The 16,544-nt window shown below is 46.2% G+C and overlaps 2 protein-coding genes across 5 annotated transcripts in view; one reads left to right on the top strand and one right to left on the bottom strand.

Moving 5' to 3' along the window:
• Positions 1–9,797, top strand: part of LOC137426016 (protein kinase C delta type-like) — a 70,829-nt gene extending 61,032 nt beyond the window's left edge. The window contains exon 18 of the mRNA XM_078775353.1: positions 8,944–9,797. Within this exon, the coding sequence (XP_078631479.1) occupies positions 8,944–9,099 (156 nt within the window). The 3' untranslated portion in view covers positions 9,100–9,797. The remainder of the gene's footprint in view (positions 1–8,943) is intronic.
• Positions 9,798–12,583: 2,786 nt separating this feature from the next.
• The window catches only part of LOC137425640 (6-phosphofructo-2-kinase/fructose-2,6-bisphosphatase 3), a 105,417-nt gene continuing 101,456 nt past the window's right edge, over positions 12,584–16,544 (bottom strand). For all 4 annotated transcript variants that reach the window (XM_078776914.1, XM_078776915.1, XM_068114257.2 and 1 more), the window contains exons 15-16: positions 15,300–15,470; positions 12,584–15,201 (exon numbers count right to left, since the gene is read on the bottom strand). In XM_078776914.1, the coding sequence (XP_078633040.1) occupies positions 15,178–15,201; positions 15,300–15,470 (195 nt within the window). In that variant the 3' untranslated portion in view covers positions 12,584–15,177. The remainder of the gene's footprint in view (positions 15,202–15,299; positions 15,471–16,544) is intronic.

Here is a 16,544-nt window from a genome sequence, read left to right as displayed (position 1 = left end):
GCCTGGGTAGGGGAGGGCGAGGTATAAAACACAAGGAGACCAAGGACTTCCAGGACAGAAGTTGGTATTTCAAAAAAGTGTAGGATTTGGGGTGAAATTAGCAAGGGGAGAAAAGATCAAGGTTTTGGATGGGGGAAGATAAGAGATGGTGGTGAACAGCTGTTTTAAAGACCTGGAGGGTGGAGTGGGATTGAAGAGAGTGAGGGAGTTTGTTCCAGAGGCGGGAGAAAAGAGGAATGAAGGAGTGAAGGTGAGCAGAGAGTCTTGATTTTGGCAGTTTAACCAGAAGAGGGTTGCAAGCAGATCTTGTGTGACCTGTAGGAATATTTGGGGGACAGAGCCCAGAGAGAGCTGGGGGGGGGGGGGGGGCAAGGCCAGAGAGGACTCGGTAGAAGACGGAAAGACCACCAACCTGCCTGCGGTGAGTGAGTGAAAGGCCCTTGGAGTTAGCTTCATCGCGGGAGATTCCAATGATTCTGAACGCTTTGGTTTCAACAGCGTGAAGACGAGCTATGTGTGAGGCAGGAGCACCAGCCCAGAGGGGAGAGCAGTATTCCATTGAGCTGCGGATGAAAGCCTTGTATGTGGTGAGGAGCTCAGGTGTGCCAAGGAAGAACTTCGCACGATGGAGGATGCCCAGTCGGCGACTGGCTTTGGAGGCCAGATTTGAAATGTGGTTTTCCCAGGAAAGATCATGGCAGATAGTGAGACCCAAAAGCTTGAGTGACAGAACTTCTTGGAGAGGATTATTCAGAAAGTGGATGGGAGGGTTGTCCAGTCGGTCTTTTCGGAGAGACATCGTAAGAGTGTGAGATTTGTCAGGATTGAAAGACATGTTCCACTTGTTTGCCCAGTCTGTGATTTTGTCCAGGTCTGCAGAGAGTGAGGAGGCTGCAGACTGCCGATCTGAGGGATGAGGAATGGAGCGACAGAGAGTAGAGTCGTCATCAAAGAGATAGAGAGGATTTTCAAGAGAGTCAGAGAGATCATTGATGAAGACCAGAAAAAGCACAGGGCCCAGGACACTGCCTTGGGGAACTCCAGCCAGAACGGGAGGAGGAGATGAGAAAAACCCATTCAGGGCCACACGTTGACTACGACTGGAGAGGAAGTCCGCCAGCCTTGCGTGGAGATTTCCATGGATACCAAAGGAGGAGGGTTTGGTGAGCAGAGCGGGGTGCCAGACCGTATCGAAGGCACGTGATATGTCAAGGGAGACGGCTCTAATTTCCTGTTTGGCATTGAGGACCTCCATCCATTGTTGAGAAAGCAGAAGCAGCATGTCCAGAGTAGAGTGACCAGGTCTGAAACGAAATTGATGGTCAGAGATCAAGCCATTGGAGAAGAGGAAAGATTTCATATCTGAAGCAATGATGGATTCCATGACTTTGCTGATAATTGGGAGAAGGCTGATTTGTCTGTAATTACTAGGATCTGTTTTTGCACCTTTTTTGTGCAAAGCGGTGATGTTGGCTGATTTCCAAGCAGATGGCAGATGACCTTGAGCAAAAGAGAGGGTGAAGAGAACTGAGAGAGGGAGTGAAAGAGCGGAAGAACATGATTTTAGGACCCGTGGGCTGATGCCGTCAGGACCAGTTGCAGAATCAGAGTCGAGGGTTGACAGAAACTTTTCCACCTTGTCAGGAGGAAAGGACACAGAGTCCAGGAGCAGCAGGGTAAGACTGGGTACGGTGGGTACAGAGAGGGATGGGTTTGGGACACAAGATTTAGAGGCAAACACAGAGTTGAGGCATTCAGCTTTTTCACGTGCGGAGTCAGCCATGTAGCTGTTTGAGCTGAGGGAGGGGATGGAGGGGGAACAAACACCAGAAACAGATTTGACCAGACGCCACCATGATTTGGAAGAGGGAGACAGATAGAGTTCGGTCTTGAGAACGGGGAGATATAGTTTCCTGGCTCTCCTGAGGGTGGACACACACTTGTTTCGGGCTTTGTGAAAGGAAATGAGATTTCCTTCCGTTGGATTTGCTTTCCAGTAGACGAAAGCAAGTTGTTTCTGGGCAACAGCCTCACCACAAGATTCCGTGTACCATGGACGGGAGGAAGGGTATGACAACTGAAGACGAGATGGGATAAATCTGTGCATGAGGGAGAGCAATTTACTTTGGAAGAATTCCCAGGATGAGTTGATGTCAGAGGCGGTAGAGATGGGAGACCAGTCCAGATGATTGATGGCTGCTTGAAGACCATGCCAGTTGGCCTGAGTGAAATGCCAGACTCGTCGACTCTGAGGAGGCTCTCTGAGAGTGGTCAGAGAGATGTCCACTTTGACAAGCACATGATCAGATGAGCCGATTGGAGCAGAAGAAGAGCAGCAGACATTTTCAGGGAAGTTAGTCATAACCAAGTCCAGAAGAGAAGATGCTCCGTTGACTGAGATCTGGGTCGGGAAATTGACAGATTGTGTCAGTCCCAGTGAGTCGCGGAAGTCCTTTGCTGAAGAGCCATGGCTGGTGAGAGAGGTACCCACACCCAGCCAACTGGCATGGTGACAATTGAAATCACCACATATGAGGAAGAGAGAGTTGGGATGGGTAGAAAGAAGTTGGTCCATATTATCAGACAGCGAGATGTAGATGGAGTCATCACTGTTTGGTGGACGGTACAACACACATATGAACAAAAGGTGGGAGTGAAGGGGAAGCCGTAGCCAAAGGTATTCCTGGGGGTGAGGTGGAGAGAGGGCAGTGCAGGGCGAGTGAGGAAGAGAGTTTTTTTATAAAGATAGCAACCCTACCTCCAGGACGAGGCTCAGGTCTATCATACCGGAGGAGGGAGTAACCTGGGAGAGATACCAAGGAATCAGATACATCATGAAGGAGGAAAGTTTCTGTTAAGCAGATCACATCTGGTTTGTCAGAAGCAACCTGTATGGAGAGATCAGTCAAGTTTGAGCGAAGGCCCCGGATGTTTGAGGTCTATACCGTTAATGAAGAGGAAGGGGGAGCATCAGATACAGAACAGGGGGGGGGGGGGGGAGGGGTAGGGTAAGATGTGGAAGAGGAGGAAGAGGTATGGAGGGCTGTTGAAGGTGTGTCAGAGATTTCAGAATAACTTGGAGAAAGGGAAGAATGGGGTGGACAAAAGGTTTGATGGAGATTGGGTGAGGCACAGTGAGGTGTTATTTGAGGAGGGGGAAGAGCGAGGCAGAAGGTTGGGGGAGATGAAGGTGAATGTTGGAAGGGGGAAGAGGCGGGGAGGATGCTTTGAGGAGGAGGGGTGAGAGGGGAATCTAGGAGGGGAGGAGCGAGGGAGAGTCTCGGAGGGGAGGGGTGTGGGGGGAGTTTATGAGGGAAGGGGCAAGGGGGGAGATTTGAAAGGGATGGGTGATGGGGAAGATTTGGAGGGGAGGGGCAAGGGGGAAGATTTGAAAGAGATGGGTGATGGGGAAGATTTGGAGGGGAGGGGCAAGGGGGTAGATTTGGAGGGTTAAGGGTGATGGGGAAGTTTTGGAGGGTGGGATGATGGGGAAGTTTTGGAGGGAAGGGGTGATGGTGAAGATTTGGAGGGAAGGGGTGATGGGGAAGATTTGGAGGGGGGGGGGCAAGGGGGAAGATTTGAAAGAGATGGGTGATGGGGAAGCTTTGGAGGGGAGGGGCAAGGGGGAATATTTGAAAGAGATGGGTGATGGGGAAGATTTGGAGGGGAGGGGTAAGGGGGTAGATTTGGAGGGGAGGGGTGATGGGGAAGTTTTGGAGGGGAGGGGGGATGGGGAAGTTTTGGAGGGAAGGGGGGATGGGGAAGATTTGGAGGGGAGGGGTGAGATTGGATTTTGAAAAATGTACGATTAATGGGAAACTAACATTTCTTGCAAAATGAGTTTGAGACATTCGAGTCAAAAATATGTTTGAGGTCGCTGAAGGAGGGGTGGAGTGCTGGAGAGTTTCGGGAATGTAGAAAAAAGGAACTGTAAGAGGTGGTATTTTTTTTTGGAATGAACTGATTTGGTGAGCAAGTCGAAAGCATCCTTTTATAGGAGAAGAAGAAAAAGGTGTTATAATATATGACAGAAAACAGTTCTTCAGGGGAAAGTTGAAACATCTTTAACAACGTGATCACGAACAACGTGAACGAAGAACGAACGAACAAATAAGGACAACAAATAAACGAATAAGAACTGAGAAGGAATTTTTTTTTTTTTTTTGATTTGAGATATTAATTAAACAAGGAAGTATGGGGTGAACGACTGGGACAAAACAGAGAACAAAAGTAATTGCAGCGCAATCAACGAACCGCTGAGAGAAAACAAAGCCACAAGGTCGGAGACGGTAGCGTAAGCCTACTAGTACTAGTACTAGGTCTCAGAATACGCGACACGAATTAACCGACGATTTAGTATACATGTATGAAAATTGAACACCGAAAATCTTCCTAAAGACACACTATAGGTACACACACCGAAAGATAGATACAGTCTCGACAAAAACACAATTGTGAAAAATTACTTAACTTCGCAAACGTGAGCGCACGGACCAGCTTCGAAAAAACATGACCTCCAATCTTGCGCATGCGCAGAAGTCCAAATGCCCCGAAGGCAGGTAGCGACCCTTTGAAGTCCATCGCTAATCGGTTCCAGGGCTTAGTAGCCTGAATCAGCGTCCCCATGTCGGGTTTATAGAAGCGGGGTTTGAGTTCGGCGCAAATAGGACAAGAGCGACATAAATGACGAACGTCCTTGACAGAGTAGGGCAGATTGCGGCTTCGCACAAAATGAACCAGACGAGTCACCCCAGGGTGACACAAGGTATCATGGAGAATGCGTAAATCATCGGAGGAGTTTAAACTCGCACAAACACCTGGTCTGGATAAAGCGTCTGCTGCGTGATTCCCCCGCCCAGGGCGATACTTGATACCAAAGCTATAATCAGCAAGCTCAATGCGCCAGCGAGTGATTTTCTCGTTTTTAATACGCTGGGCATGTCTTGTGTCATACATGAAAGCTACACTCTGCTGATCGGTAATGACATCGAAGCGTTTCCCCAGCAAATAGGGTCTCCAACGACGAATCGACTCAACTATCGCATACGCTTCCTTCTCCACAGAAGAATGACATTTCTCAGCGGAGGATAACGTCCTTGAGAAGAATGCCACAGGCGTCCCCCCTTGAGATAGAGTAGCAGCAATGGCGTGATCCGAAGCGTCACTCTCGAGGACAAAGGGAACGTTATCGTCGATAGAAGACACAGCAGCGCCCGCTATCTCCGACTTCAGAGCCTGGAAGGCGACCTTGGCAGCGGGAAGGAGAGGGAACGTGTTACAATCAATGAGGAGACGAAGCTTCTCGGAGTAACTTTCGACACACTTTGAATAATGTGCAAACAGCCCGAGGTCACGCTTCAAAGAAGCACGATCATGCGGCGGCGCCATGTCGAGTAAAGGGCGGAGATGTTCCTTGTCAGGTGTTATGGTTCTCTGGGTCACAGTGTACCCCAGGAGATCAATCGTCCTAGAGGAGTAGCGACATTCGTCCTCATTAAACGTCAGACTATACTTTCGCGCCACCTGGGGGAAGTGTCTCAAATTGGCGTCATGGTGAGCCTGGTCGTAGCCGCAGACCGTCAGGTTATCCAAATACACAAAAACGTCTGTTAATTGTTCTTTTGCAACGATGTCGTCCATAGCCATCTGGAAGCACGTGACCCATTCGTTATTCCAAAAGGAAGACGCTGATACAACCTCTGTCCGGATTCAAAAGCTGTATAAATTTTGTCATCTTCCGCTATAGGGATTTGATGATACGCACTCCGGAGATCGAGAGTGCTGCACACGCCATATTGGGTGACCTGTCGAACCAGAGAATTCAATCCTGGTAGCGGATAGGCATCCAGAAGCGTAAATCTGTTAATGATTTGCGAATAATCGATTACCATGCGCTTGCGATGATTTTTGGATCGCACGACCAAAACTTGCGCACGCCAAGGAGAATGGCTGGGCTCAATTATGCCTTCGCGGAGGAGTTTGCTTGTCTCCTGAGAAATGAATTCAGTATCAGCCCGGTATAGCGCCAGGATTTGATCGCAATTGGGGCGCAATCCGAAGTCAGGTTCGGAAACAAAGCCATCGGTTCAATAGACATTCCTGCCAGGGCGCATACCGAGAGCATGTCATCTCACCCAAATGTCATTTCTAAGCGACCGTGGTGCTCGAGAAAATCATGCCCTAATAGAACTTCGGCACATAAGGTGGGCAGTACCATTAGGCGAACATCAGGGTACATTTTACCATTAATAACTAACTTAACACGACATTCGCCCCTTGTCCACATCCATAAAGCTTGCGATGCCATGTAGATTCTGCGCGATCCTACAAGGATAGGCCAACCGTGACGGCGGACGAGACCCATATCGACGTAGCTCTCGGTCGATCCCGTGTCGACCAAAGCTCCAGCTGTTGTCCCTTCGATCAGGACTGGAACGACGGCTCTGGTCAGCCCCTGCGGTCCGTCCGGGCTGCACCGGAATGGCCCGGGGCGATGTGCGTCGAGTTGATGCCAGCCAATGTTGGCCGGGTGTGCCGCGCACACCCCGATCGGCATACTTTGGCAAAGTGACCCTTCCGGCCACAAGAATGACAAGAAACTTCATGCGCCAGGAAAGCAGCATGGAGATGATTTCTATTTCCGCAGAAGAAGCACTTAGCGTTGCTCCCGGCCAAGGTAGTCAGGGCGAGGCTCGTACCTTCGGCTCCGAGTGCCTCAGCCGCCTCGGGCTGTGTCGGGAGCAGCGAACTCCGTAGTAGCTTCGGTGTCCGAGCGCAACTCGTCAGTGAGCCCCGCTGTTATGTAAGGCCGTCCATACACCTCAGATTGTGCCTGAGCTTCGAAAAGCACAATAGCTTGATTGAGGGCCTGTTTCAGCGTCAGGTTAGGTTCTTCCAGCAGACGTCACCGGATGCTCGTAGAGTAAAGTCCAGAAATAAAAGCGTCACGCATCAAATCATCACACATTTGCTCATGGGTTCGTGTCTCATGAGCACATTCTTTGCCAAGACGCTGCAATTCCTGGGCAAAATGAGTGAGGGACTCTGAAGCGTCCTGCTTCCTGGAGGCGAGCTGGTACCATGTGTGAATAACATTCCGCGGCTTGATGTGGATGGCGCGCAGTTCAGCCAGGGCATCGTCGAATGTCGCACAATGAGATATGTAGTCGTGGACGACATGGGTCACATGGGAGTTCAGTAGTGCGCGCTTCACATCGTCAGTGATGTCGGGATGCCCTTGCAGGTAGCTGGTCAGCAGACCGGAGCTTCCACAGTTTGTGGGTCCGCTCCAAACGTGGGCAACTGTAAAGGCTTGTGGGTCATGTTGATCTTGGATGATGGCAATAGCTCGATTCAGATTAAGTGTTGTAAAATAAGCAGATCTACAACAGGTCTCAGAAGGTGAGTTTAATCTGAATCGAACACCAGCAATATCTGAAAGAGAATTAGCAATCATAGGATCAATATATGTCAAGCATATAAGCAATAAGAGTATCATAGTCAAGCACACAAGCAAGCGACATGAAAAGTGGTTCCCTTACCATTCGAAGCATACACGTGGATAAAGCTTGATAAATGTCTCAGGACTGCGCTTCGTGACTCGGGGCTAAGTTCTTATAATAGCCACGTAGTGGAGAGAAGCGGTAATGGCGCCTGGGTCGCAACTTGGATACATTTTCATCACAGACACGTAGGGCTAGAATCACACATTTAAACACTCATTAATAAAACCCACCGGAAGTCATGCGTTGAGTCCTACAGCTGACAACCCCGACTTGGGAGGCACACACAGGATTGGCAGACCGAGGCCACGCCCTGAGGAGCCATGGTTGGTCAGGGTTCTTGATTGACAGGAGGACTGGTAAGAAGGGACTGGCTGATTGGCGAAGCATGGCTGATGACGTGAGAGCATGGGTGATAAAAAGGACATGCTAGCGGACATTTCGCCCCTCTCTCTTCTACTCGCTTCTTCTCTTCTCTTCGCTGCTTTCTGCTCCTCACTTCGCTCTGCTCTCTGCGTCTGGTCTGGATCGTGGCAGTCAGCATTTATCTCTCTCGTTCTGGACAATAAAGCGAACGATTGTGCTTGGACCACGGGCTCAAGGAAGTGATCGGACTGGCCGTGTTCGGAGACCACTGATAGATGTGCAGAGGGCAGGGCCGTGGACCGAGGGCTGCAGCTTCCCACCGGGGAGGACGGGGACAGGCCCGGCTGGAGGAGTGAGCTGCACACGGCCCGTTCGCTTCACACGGAAAGCCTGTTGCGCGCCGGCGGGCGCGGCTTAGTGAGCAAGGGCGTGTGGAGGCCGAGCAACGCGGGAGCGTGCGGTTCCTGCCAAAGACCGGGCGGTTCCCGCCAACGCCCCGGACTATTTTGATGACCCCTGACGAGACCCCACCGGTGATCAGAGCTAAGTGCACAAAATAACCACACACAGTTATTTTATATATCGTTATCTTTCCCTGTGTCCATGTTTCAAGTCTTTGTGGGGACGTCCCAATTTAGGAATTTATTTGACTGTGTTTTATTTTGTATTACCGGCATTTCTTTTAATAAAGCCGGCATTTTTGGACATTTTAATCTCGCCTCGGTTTGAGTTATTTTCCGCATGTTTGAGCACTGATGGTGGGATCCGTTCAGGTAAGCACTCTTCAGCAACGTGGTCATGGTTAAATGGCGGACTGAAAAAGATATGCCATCATTGGATCACCGGCTAAGGATAAATCACTGGAGATCGCCAAGGGTAAGCCAGGGGATGTATACCCTCGGCGATTGCTTTGTAATCACAGATTCCTAGTTTTCTATTCTTTCCTTTTCTTTCTAAAGATGAATCCTCTTTATCGATTTCCCTGCAATGATGAAAAACTTTCAGCCTTTTTAAGAAGCAATACTCACACTCCTCTTCCATGTATTTTCCGCCATTTTTCCCCAAACCTACGCAGGCCTCCCCTGGAGACTGCCGTAACTTTGACTCAGAATTCCTTCGGGAACGTCCTCGCCTTTCAAAGGGTGACCGGAACTTGATCGAGTCCATGGATCAAAGTCTGTTTCAAGGGTTTTCATTCACCAGTCCTCAGCTCATCAAGCGAGTCCCATGATGTGATCAGGGAAATGGAGAGGCCCTTTTGAAAAGTTAGTAAAATTCCTTAGCGGGAAGGGATTCAAGGCGGTGTTTTGAAGTTATGGTCTTGTATACGTGGTTTTGTCTTGATCGAATCATCATCAAGGCACTGAGCTTTCAAATGCGAAGCTTTTGGCTAGTCCTATTTACTGTTTTAACTCCACATTCTGTGAGTGGTGCTTGCGTTGTTTGGGTTTTTTAAATAGCCGGTTGGAAATAGCTTTAGTTTCTTGAAAGATGAATGGCAGAAACATATTATTAAAACATGGAAGTGATAAACCGTGAGAGATTAGAAGGGGAATCCGTGTCTGAAACATTTATGTACTTCAAAGGTCAGAATGGCCTTGTGTATGACAAGGACACCACTGGAGCAGATAGGATAGTTCAGAGGGAAGTTTCACACTTTGAGCTGTCCATTGAATGAATGAATGATCGTTTTAAGGCCATTTTCCCCGCTAAAGCGGGGGTTGGCCTTACGGGCCCCATGACAATCATGGTTCCCTGTTTGAGGCAATGTTTTTATGGCCGGATGCCCTTCCTGACGCCAACCCTTGGTCGCCTCTTACGATGCGCAGGGATACGGTGTACCTATTCTAAACCGCGGTACACACCGGGATCATTCATCCCAGCAAGCTGGTACTCAATTTGCCGACCTCGGAAGGATGACAGGCTGAGTCAACCCCCCTGGCGTTAATTCAGGTGTCCATTCTGGTGTCTGGTGTCCATTCTAGGTGCGATTCCAGACCAGAGTATAAAGTGTTATGCTGGTGCTTCCCTTACAGAGTATTGCATCAATAAGTGCCAGGTGTCACCATTGGCTAGCATTCTTTGGCAGACGTTAAAGATTCCATGCTAATGTTAAGGAAAAGACTAGGCCATTGTGTGCCCACACCCTGTCCCTAAATTCCTGCCCTAACCTGCAGCACTCTATGATTGAGTGGTGGCCTATCTAGGGTTGGATGCCAGCCACGGAAACATTAACCAGCGAAAAGTGAAAAGCACCTTTAGGCAATTGGTTCCTTTTGGCTGTCCATGTGTCTACAAACTTCAGTTTATAATCGAACAACCTAATTTCAATTGGATGTTATATTTAGAACACCAATCGGAAAACGGACCTGTAGTTTAGTAGTAGTTTGGCTCTGAATTTGTTCCGATCGCGCATGCGCAGAGAGGAGTTGGATAATTTTTTTTTACTCTGTCTGCCAATCAAACAAAATTGAAAATGATTCCACACAGGACAAAAACAGGATGCACTGTTTTTGAAGACATCATAAAGGACACAAACAACAGCCATGAATGACTAATGTAACGTGTTAGATAAGGTGTAAAAGATGCTGGATCAATGGCGGTAAACTTCCGCAATTTTTTTTTTCTACAACCTTTAAAATATTAATTTTATTGCAATTGAATTATACACTTGAGCATTGTAGAACACGAATCACCTTTTTGGCACTTTAAAAAAACCTTCCGTTTTGCAGTACTTCGCCAACATTTTACGTCATATCTTGACCAATCAGATTTGCCGCTCGCAGACCCTCACATTGTTCTTTATTTCTCACATGGGGTAAGGTGTTCTATAATTTCCTGGTCTATAATCCTGGTCTACAACCCTTCCTCGTGTATAACCACTCCAGCAAACCCAATGCACCCCTATATACCATACCAAGGTTGTACCTCCGATGGGTGATCACAGGTTGTAGTGTTTATTCCTGTCAAGGCTTCGTGTGGTGTCGTGCATACAAATCCCCGATATATCGACCATAATATATGTTTAATATTTAATAACAGCGCATAGTGCTTTATATTGAAATTAAGAGGCCACCATTGTTTGTTTGTGACATCACTGCGCCCCCTCTGCCCCCCACATAGCTGTGTGATGTCATTGTATTGTGTTGATTTAGTGGTAACAGCATCGAAAACTGTGAAGTCAACACACGGTTGAAGAAACTTTTTCTTTTTGGGGAACAACAGTCACTGTCATGACAAGACAAATTTTCTGCAAATCCACCAGGAAATGTACAACTCGTGCTTTTGCAATTAGACATCGACCTTTGCACTGATGTTTGTATGTTTGTGCTATTACAATGACTTGCTCCATCTCATCTAGTTTTGTCTTCTATTATGCAGCAGCTGTTTTAATAAACGGATTCAACCTTTGTCCGACATTTCACAGTTCTTCAACAGGTATAAACAGACAGAAAATACTGATTTTTGTGTTTTCTGATACAAAAAAGGGCATTTTGCTACAACAAAGGGTTAACGCCAGAAACGCCACCTTCTTGCTTCCCAAGGTAGTTATCAAACCTCAATATCGATTTAACCACCAAACATTTTTTTGCGTGTTCACCAATGCTGTCCCCTTTTGAGGAAGCGGAGGAGTGGTCTACAGTGGTTGCAGTCGGACACAGTCGCTAACTTCGACAAATTAAGCGCTAAATTAATTTTTATCTGCGACGACCAGCTCTATGAGAGGACCCGAGGACCGCGTTGTTGTTCTTGTTGTTGGGGTGCCTTTTTGAATAGCGCATGCGCATACACTCGGACGTGCGTTGGTATGAGGTAAGAACATCGCGGACTAAAATCGCGATTTGCTTGAAGAAACCAGAATAAATTTAGCAACAAAGACAACATGAATGTTTACATATCAATCTCGTTTCACAGAACGTGACACAAATTAGGTGTAATTATTGAATAGCGCATGCGCATACACTCGGGCGTGCGTTGGTATGAGGTAAGAACATCGCGGACTAAAATCGCGCATGCGTATAGTTTAATGACTGGTCCAATTTGGTGGCGCATATTGCAACGGATATCCTCATGATTCTACACGTCGCAAATGGTGACCACACTGTGGTCAATTTTCCCTTGTTTTATTATTGACGGTCCAATAAAGGGCTGGCAGGGTGGCCTAGAGGTCTCGCCTGGGTTCGAATCCTGACCCAGCTATAAACGATCATCCCAGTGTTTCACAAACTGTGTGATTCATCAATGTGTGTGCCGTCACTCGGATGGACCATTAAACGGGCTTTCCGTCTTCTGGCATTAATTGGTGGACATTGAAGATCTAACAGTGTCCTTCACAAAGGGTAGGGAAGTTATTGCCAGCACCATAGCCACGTACTAAACCCCTGCCCTAACCATAGTCGAACGTCAGGCCTGGTGAGCCAGTTCGTGAAAGACTTGGGCCAAACGAGATTCCCCCAGCGACCCCACAATAACGTGGGAATAATTGTGGCCATGAAGGAAGAGGAAGAAGATGAACAGTCCATTAAAGTATCAAACTTAACGGTCATTCCTTTTGCCTTGAAAGTCAGATCAATTGCGAATCGCCAGATCAGGACTGGCGGACATGCTGGCAGTGTTATGTCTGTCTGAGTTGGGACACGTACACCGGTTTTCGGTCTCACTTTCGATGTCCATCCCGTGTCCACACCATGGGAAAGGAAGTGTCACAAAACCCGTTGCAGTTCAATAGAAATCTTTTATTGCCATAGAAACATATTTAAAATATTCATGTTATGACGTACAACAACGCACGTAATTTCAAGCTCATCCGTAAAAACTGATTGTAAAATAGGCGGCAAATGACAAATCAAAAATATAAAAAGGGCAACAATGAAATAAAATTTTCTCCCATTGGTGTGAAATTCAAGTCCAAGTTTGCCAAGTTTTCCAATCGGCCTTTTCATCATGCCAACGGGATGGATTTTCATCATGCCAACTTTTCATCATGCCAACTTTTCCTCATGGCAACGAGATGGCCAAAGAGATGGCCAACATCATGCCAACTTTTCATCATGCCAACTTTTCATCATGCCAACTTTTCATCCTGCCAACTTTTCATCCTGCCAACTTTTCATCCTGCCAACTTTTCATCCTGCCAACTTTTCATCCTGCCAACTTTTCATCCTGCCAACTTTTCATCATGCCAACTTTTCATCCTGCCAACTTTTCATCACACCAACTTTTCATCATGCCAACTTTTCATCCTGCCAACTTTTCATCCTGCCAACTTTTCATCCTGCCAACTTTTCATCATGCCAACTTTTCATCATGCCAACTTTTAATCATGCCAACTTTTCATCATGCCAACTTTTCATCCTGCCAACTTTTCATCACACCAACTTTTCATCATGCCAACTTTTCATCCTGCCACTTTTCATCATGCCAACTTTTCATCCTGCCAACTTTTCATCATGCCAACTTTTCATCCTGCCAACTTTTCATCCTGCCAACTTTTCATCCTGCCAACTTTTCATCCTGCCAACTTTTCATCATACCAACTTTTCATCCTGCCAACTTTTCATCCTGCCAACTTTTCATCATACCAACTTTTCATCATGCCTCAGTAAGTGCCGCCGGAGGATTAAATGAGATTTTTTTTCCAAACACAATCTAAAATTGGACATCAAACAGTGTAGTGCAAAATGTGGCCTTTCAACCTGTTCACCACGACGTTACGCAATCATGAAGTTAATGCACAAACATAGGGTTTGTTGCTAAGGAAGTGACGTCAATGTACTTGGCGTGGCCGGGACGTCACGTTTTTGCCCCTTGTGTTGGTGAACGTTGTCTTGTGTTATGCTATCTATCTCTCTATTCGCTGAAAGGATGCCTTGTGTTTTGGTTCGACAGCGTGATCATCAGGGGGTTAATCGATATATTAGAGTGATGGATTTTGATTTTGGGGGAAAAAAAAAATCACTACGCGTAACCGTGGCTTTAATACATCCATCACCAAAGCCGATTGTTGAGCAAAACATAATCCATTCATTACTGCAAAGGGCAGGTGGAACTCGTCAGCCTTGGCCGGCAGTCTGCCTCGGAGAATGACAACTCTGATCCCAAACTCAGGTGGGTGGAACTCGTTGGCATTGATCGGCAGTCTGCCTCGGAGAAGGACAACTCTGATCCCAAACTCAGGTGGGTGGAACTCGTCAGCCTTGATCGGAAGTCTGCCTCGGAGAAGGACAACTCTGATCCCAAACCCGGGTGGGTGGAACTCGTCAGCCTTGGCCGGCACTCTGCCTAGGAGAATGACAACTCTGATCCCAAACCCTGGTGGGTGGAACTCGTGAGCCTTGGCCGGCAGTCTGCCTCGCAGAAGGACAACTCTGATCCCAAACTCAGGTGGGTGGAACTCGTTGGCATTGATCGGCAATCTACCAAAAATGGGGGTAGAGGCATTGTTGTCTCGAAGCAAACTAGTTTAACCCCTCTCAGCCCTTTTTGTTCTGTGAAGACAACTTTTTACATTTGTCTTGTTTCAAACCAAGGGTTGTTCTGATTTTGTTTTCTTCCTGTAGCCCCCACCTCGAGTGACCTTCTGGCTTTGTGGGGGGCAATATCCCATAAAAAAGGGTTTCGTTGAGTCATTCCAGGAAAAAAATCTTCCACGGAAAGAAAATCACACATGGTCGGAATTCAGGAGTCAGTCTCGATCTATTTTTGCTTTGAATGCACAATAAAAGAAACCCCATTCCTATCTTTTGGAGAAACTACAATTCCAAACTGACAGTATGGCTACACGTGTCCATTTCTGTTTGCACATTCATGTCGTTTGATGTTGAGTGCGTGCAACGTCACCTGCCATCATTGGTCGATATTAGCCAATCAGGAAGCTGTTTTTACAACCACACAATCCCAGTCATTCATTGCTCGTCGAGAGAACAGTCTGTAAGGTGACAAACAAGTAAAATACTTTTAAAATTCCCCACGAATAAAATTATTCAAAAAGGGTGGTGTTCTTATTCCAATCGATAAATGCGGAGTCGTGATCGATATGCGGGAAAAAAAACATTCCTTTTTTTTATTTATGTCCCTGGGCCTGCAACAATTTTCTCATTCCAACCATCCATTCCCCCCAATTAAATTAGGTTGTTAGCTTGACGGATTTATTTAATCTGGTGTAGCTCAGGCATGATGGGCCGAATGGCCTCTTCCTGCGTCAAATTTCTGTTATTTCTTGTTAGAAAGTCAAAATTAACTGATCGCCAATGATGTTGACTAATCTGCTATAGCACTAGGAATGGCATTGCATGTTGAGGTTCGCAAATCAGTGCATCTCCAGGTGGTCTTCCTGTAAAGATATCGCCGCAAACGTTTTCCAGGGTTAGCAAGGTGCGACAATGAGCAAGGGAAGATGGATAGAAAGAAGAATTAAGAGTCAAAACTGACCTCCGTGGCTTCTTTGGTGTCTTGGAGGATGGAACCATCTACCTGGGGTGGAAAAGGTGAGTCTTCAAGGTTGTCGCTAACAAGTCCTACAAACTTGGACACCGGACTGGTGAGGGGGGAGAAGCTATTTCTGCGCTGCAATGGACTTGGCTTGCTGCTTCTGCTTCTCTGCTGTGACGGAGCAATAATACATATTTGGCATGAACAAAATAGTAAAAGAGCAAGTAGACCTTCAATCATAAATACACTGCTACCATGCCAAATAAATAAATAACATAATCCTCCAGCATACTCCATATGCTGCTGTGCAGCACATAGAGACAGTATTGGGAGGGAGAGGTGTACAATAATTTATTGATTAATTGCGTAATTCAATTAAATAAATAATAATCGTAAAATTATATCTTAATCAATTGGCTAATAGTATACCTAACCCACCAGTGTTTCATCTGAAGCTGTAACTTTTTGAAAATTAATTAGTCAATTAATCATGGAATTAAATAATGAATTGATTAATCAATAAGTAATTAATTGGTTAATTGATTAATCAATAAATCAAAAATATTTATAGCCACTTCACTTGGTCACTGTCGTGTCCGAATATCAGCTTCCTAGCTCAAACGGTGCCTGAGATATTGCCCAGATGAGAATGGAAATAAATAAATGATTAATAATGAAAATAAATAAATAATAATCATAAAATAATTAAATTATTAATCAATTGGCTAGTAGAATACCTACAACACCACCTTTTCATCTGAATCTGTAACTTTAAAAAAATAATTAGTAATTAATCAATTAAATGATTAATTAATAAATCAAAAACACCATTTAAAGTCAAATAACTTGGTCATTGTCGTGCCCAAATATCAGCTTCTTTGCTTAAAAGGTGCCTGAGATATTGCCAAGATGAGAACGAAAATAAATAAGTAGTTAAGAAATCGCTAAAAATTAAATAATTAATCAATTGATCGATTAATCAAAAAAGAAAAAATACTGTTTTTGCCAAAGCCCTTGTTCACTATTGTGCACAAATTTCAACTTACTAGCTCAACAGATGGCTGAGATATCGCACGGAGAAACAAACAAACAAAGTGAAAACTGAGTACGTACTCCCTTTCAGCACACATCATCGCCAGGCCCCCTTCGGTGCCTGGCGATGACGTCATGGAGCACCGTTTTTTTTTGTTGTTTTTTGTATACAGAATCGAGGCTCATGAAAAAGCTAACATTTATCACACAAAC

The sequence above is a fragment of the Myxine glutinosa genome, chromosome 4 (assembly GCF_964187855.1).
Source record: "Myxine glutinosa chromosome 4, kmMyxGlut1.1, whole genome shotgun sequence".
Classification (NCBI taxonomy): Eukaryota; Metazoa; Chordata; class Myxini; order Myxiniformes; family Myxinidae; genus Myxine; species Myxine glutinosa.
Note: the sequence above shows the minus strand (reverse complement) of the source record. Positions and strands in the feature narration are given on the sequence as shown.